This window comes from Perca fluviatilis, chromosome 15 (assembly GCF_010015445.1).
Source record: "Perca fluviatilis chromosome 15, GENO_Pfluv_1.0, whole genome shotgun sequence".
In the NCBI taxonomy this organism is placed as follows: domain Eukaryota; kingdom Metazoa; phylum Chordata; class Actinopteri; order Perciformes; family Percidae; genus Perca; species Perca fluviatilis.
In genome coordinates, this window is record NC_053126.1 from 18,019,669 (window position 1) to 18,024,585 (window position 4,917).

General features: G+C 35.3%; 1 protein-coding gene across 1 annotated transcript; it reads right to left on the reverse strand.

The window, feature by feature from the left end:
• Positions 1 to 276: 276 nt before the first annotated feature.
• psmg3 (proteasome (prosome, macropain) assembly chaperone 3) lies at positions 277 to 3,318 on the reverse strand. The gene is made up of 3 exons (XM_039826218.1): positions 3,183 to 3,318; positions 2,116 to 2,344; positions 277 to 1,116 (listed from the first exon to the last, which is right to left on the reverse strand). The coding sequence occupies exons 2-3, from the start codon at positions 2,332 to 2,334 to the stop codon at positions 964 to 966; spliced, it is 372 nt and encodes a 123-aa protein (XP_039682152.1). The 5' UTR covers positions 2,335 to 2,344; positions 3,183 to 3,318; the 3' UTR covers positions 277 to 963.
• Positions 3,319 to 4,917: the final 1,599 nt, after the last annotated feature.

The window sequence follows — 4,917 nt, forward strand, 5'->3', positions numbered from 1 at the left end:
GACTTACATTAAAATATTGCATATCTACTATTTGTATTGCCATTTATTTGCATATATGGGCTACTGCAATCCAATACAATCAACCACAAACTCAGAAATAATAGAAAATCAAGCATTACGTTGAATAAAATCCTCCTCAACACAGAATAAGTAGTATATGCGGGTTATACTATATCCATGCTTTAAAAGCTGGATGTTACAAGAACAAGTAAGACATAAAATCAACGTTACAAAGTTAGGGCCAATATCATAACCAATAACACAAATAATTCCAAATGACCACATATTATAAATCCATTTATTACACTTTACACAATTAAAGCAATATTCATCACAGCCAATGGATCTGAAATAATAGTGCAACTCACTGCTTAGCGTTTTTTGTCATGATCTGCAGTAAAACACTGCTAGCACAGAATGCTTTGCTTTGAAATGTGTTAAAAAGTTACTTTAAATTACTCTTTAACTGCATTTTCACCAAAGTAACACTGCTGTAATTGACAGAGCAGATTAGAAAAAGCATAGGAGCCGAGATGACAGGAGTTACATTTGTTTAAGAAGTGAGCGGTTTTATTTCTTAATTATCTTCATACAAAAATAAATTCAAACAAATTCAACCAAACAAAAAAGGTAAGGTTAATACATTAAACTGAAGCTATTGCACAGTCTTCAGTTTTTGAGAGCACAGTGGCTTGCAGAAAGCACCAGATACAATCTAAATTGTTTTTCAGAAGAAATTATTTACTGTTTCTTTTATTTACTGAGTGAATGCAAATTTTATTTAAACATTTGTCTCGCAGCACAAGCCTCAGGTTGTTGTTTTTTTAAATCACAGATTGGCATTTAGAAAATACTCAAAATATTTCAGTTTAAAAATACACAGGAGAAAAATGTGACATTGGGAGCATCTTTAGGCCTGTATTTTCTCAAGCCTTTAAGCTTCATGTGCATTATGTTGACCCTCTACCAGACTTGACAACTTTTTATGATCTCTTTCATTTGTTTTATTGAATCTATGGAGGAATCCTTGAGCGCCAGTCCCAGTAAGACAGGCCTGTTGCCGGCTTCTTTCGACACAAAAGTTGCCAGGTTTTTGGCACAAACGTGCGTCAGTGGCTGAAAGTAGAAATACAAATCAGGTGTGAGATAATTACACACAAAAATGCTGCGATGTAACACATTGTCAGAAGAAAATGAAATGAAAATGAATGACTTCTACAATCCTTGCATGTGCAAAGGTCTGTGAAACCTCATTACTCAAATGAAGAAACTACACATGTAGCACTTTTCTCACACACCTACGTATCAATAATCTTTTCTACACACAAACCAGTTTTCACCTTTTATGAACCTTTTTTTTTTTTTTTAAGTGTATAGCAAATTGTCTTCCCATATCTTCCAACATTGTTTTATAGATATCTATTCACTTTTCAAATAATTTCAGTGTAAACAAGTTGGGCAGAAAGAAATTTCTAATTACATTCTGTGCTGTTGCCATTGAATATGTCGTAAATAGTCTTGCCTTTACTGCCATGCAGCATTACTGATTGGGCTATAGTCCACACCATGAGAAAAGAGATTTATTTTTGTGAAGTTTTCCCAAAGTAAGCAGTGTTTTCATGTCTTATCATATTACTTTATTCTATTTTAATGAATCCCCTAATGTGGTTGTAGCAGGTTATCTGGCTGCTGTGTAATCCGTAAACTTGACAATAACCGAGATGAAGACTCGGCTGTTGGCATAATTCTTAATTACATAATAGTACTCAATCATGATCCTTCCTTCGTTCTGTGTGACGATGCTTCAACACTGCACCCCTCCCTGACTCTAAAACCACACATTTTACAAGAAAGTGGAAGTATTGTCTTATTTAAAATGACCAGAAGAGTGAAAAAAAACATCATAATCCAGTTCTCTATTGATGATCTGTGTCTGGCACTGCATGCCAATTAGAAAATGACATGCTAATGCAGAGCCAAAATAAGTTTCATGTGTAAACATTAACAGACCACTGAACTCTGCTGGCACACATCTAATTTATCTCCAATAACTACAGCATTTCAGAACCAAACTTATCTTATGTCCTGTGAACATGTCCATAACACACGGCGTACCTCATCTTTGCCCAGCAGTACTTTGGTGGAGAATGTTGGGGTGCTGATATCATTAGATCTGGAGTCAGGTGTGACAGATATCAATGTCCCCATTTTGCCATACTGAGTGAGAACTATGAATATGTAATTGCTGAACTCTGTACAGACAACCTGTGTTGAAATTCCATTGACTTCTTTCTCTGTCTGTCTCGATCTGATGACGGGCTCAGTAGAAGACATTTTGGTAATCCTGTGGAAGAAAATGGCAGTTACAATTTCCAAGAGCCGAAGGTGACAACCAAAATCCCCAAATGTATCATATCAGTTTACTATCATATATGACAAAGACAATTATTAAAACCACACATGAGAGAAGGTGGTACAGCAAATGTGTGGTATTTTTGCTTTTAAAATAACTGTTGCAAAATCATTAAAATTACTATCATCACACTATAGATTAGTCATAACATTTAATTGGTATAGGTTTGTCATATTGCCTAACGAGCTACAGTAAACGCTAATAAGTGCAAAGGAAATGCCTCTCCAGTTAGATAACTAACTAAGATTAATAGTGATTCCTCTATGTAACGTTAGCATCCTTCAGATAGTCTAGTGTGCACTTTCAGATTTTAAATAACGCTACATTAAGTTCCCTTTACTCATAAAACCTCTCACTAAATGGCAAAAACGTGGAAATAATCTTCAAAGTTATATTGTGATATTCAGACTCTGATACAGCACATTGTTAGGTGCTAACATTAAGTAATGCTAACGTTCAGAAAGCAAACGATAGAAGTACTGGATAATTAGTGTCCTCGCTAAAATCCACATCCCACCACATGCAGAGACATTTTAAGATCGATTATAGGGTTACTTTTCAGCGGGGTCGAAAAAGAAAAGCTCCGCATAGGCTATGTGATTCTCGGCTACAGGGAAGTAGCTAGCTAGCTTACTGTTTATTGACATGCAGAGGCTAACATGCAATTAGCTAAACAGCTAACGTTACTGTTAGCTTCAGTTGTACTCTTCACAGTTGACATTACAATGAACCGATTTTTCAGCGTCTGTGTAAAATAAAAAATCCTCACCCTGTTTCTTTGTTTGTGCACAGAGTAAAAGCTTCTGCACGGAGACACTAGACTTTCAGCAACTTCAGTAGGACTCTCATTCGCCAAAAACAAACGTGCATCGCTTGGTTGAGCGTACGCTGTCACTGCGTGATGACGTAGGCAGAAGTCACGCCTGACTTCCGACATAAAACAAATGGGTCAATAATTTTTTCATCATGAAAAGCTGAAACCAGACATTTGGGGTTTTATGTGTCACCATAATTGGCAAATAACTTGATTCTGGTTCAGATTATTACAAGATAAAATAGATAAAATAGACTTAGGAAACATAACGTTACACTACGTTAGGATCCAGCAACTGCAGCCCCCATGAGGCTTCTCTGAAGTCAAGGCTGTTGAATAAAATCGTTTTTGATAGATAGGCTATTACTGTTTGTGACTAAATCTCAATTGTTTTGAATTTGATTAATTTAACAGATCTGCTAGGCTACATGATTTGGCAATTATTATTTATAGTTCTATGCAAAGGCTTTAATGATGTGGAACATCATATAGCAGTCTTATTGAATGAAAAACCATACATAACCAACATAGGCTACTAAATGATACTGAAGTATTTTCTATTCCTTTTTATTTTTAAATAAAAGCTAATACATGATGATATGTATTGTGTCCACTTGTTACTTGTTGGCCTTCCAAAATCATACAACTGTTACCATTAATATTTTCATTAGGATCTATTTTGAAATTTCTACACACAAAAATAAATCTTCAAATCCACAAGGAACTGCAGCAGAGTGGGTAAAAAGTGTCTCAGAACAAAAGATAGCATTATGGTCTGTGGTAAGTTAAATAAACAGCAAAATTGTCCCTTAAGATTAGCTATTTGTTCATAATCTTTTTATAGTTGTTTTTTGTCCTGGCCATTGGCCTCACAATAAACCTTCCTTGCAGGATCACTACCACTTCACCCACAGTAATAAAATAGATTAGGGTTGGAATTTTCTGTTTTTGCCTGAGGTTTGCCAGAGACTTGAAGATTAACAGACTTAAGTGCACTTTGTGTTTCTCTTTGTTTTTCTCAAAAATAATATTCAAGGTTCCAGCATTTTTCACAGTGCTTAATTATACCTAATCTACATAGTGATTTTCCCAGAAATGACTGATGTAGTGAGGATGATTGAACTGAACTTATCAGGAGTGACTTTCTTTAGGTTTAAAAATTAAGCCGATCCTCCGCCCTGGTACATTTCAATCAATATTAAGTAACAAAACCATCTCTTCCAAAGCAAGAAACCACAGAGGCAAGATGTTTTAATTAACTGTCAATGGAGCTTTAATTTAAGGAGCAGTTAAAGTCCTGCTTTTCATCTTTATTCTTATTTATTTATTTATTTTTTATTTTTGCAGTGAATTTTATTTAAAAGTAGCACTTTACACCCCAGGATGAATAAACCCTTTGTTTACAGGGAGATATGTACAGTGCCTTGCGAAAGTATTCGGCCCCCTTGAACTTTTCGACCTTTTGCCACATTTCAGGCCTCAAACATAAAGATATAAAACTGTAATTTTTTGTGAAGAATCAACAAGTGGGACACAATCATGAAGTGGAACGAAATTTATTGGATATTTCAAACCTTTTAAACAAATAAAAAACTGAAATATTGGGCGTGCAAAATTATTCAGCCCCCTTAAGTTAATACTTTGTAGCGCCACCTTTTGCTGCGATTACAGCTGTAAGTCGCTTGGGGTA

Bases quoted from the DNA above. Each gene is read 5' to 3' on its own strand.
- psmg3 (XM_039826218.1), bottom strand. From the start codon at position 2,334: ATGTCTTCTACTGAGCCCGTCATCAGATCGAGACAGACAGAGAAAGAA. The intron at 1,117-2,115 runs GTACGCCGTGTG...TTCTACTTTCAG, and splicing joins TACTGCTGGGCAAAGATGAG to CCACTGACGCACGTTTGTGC.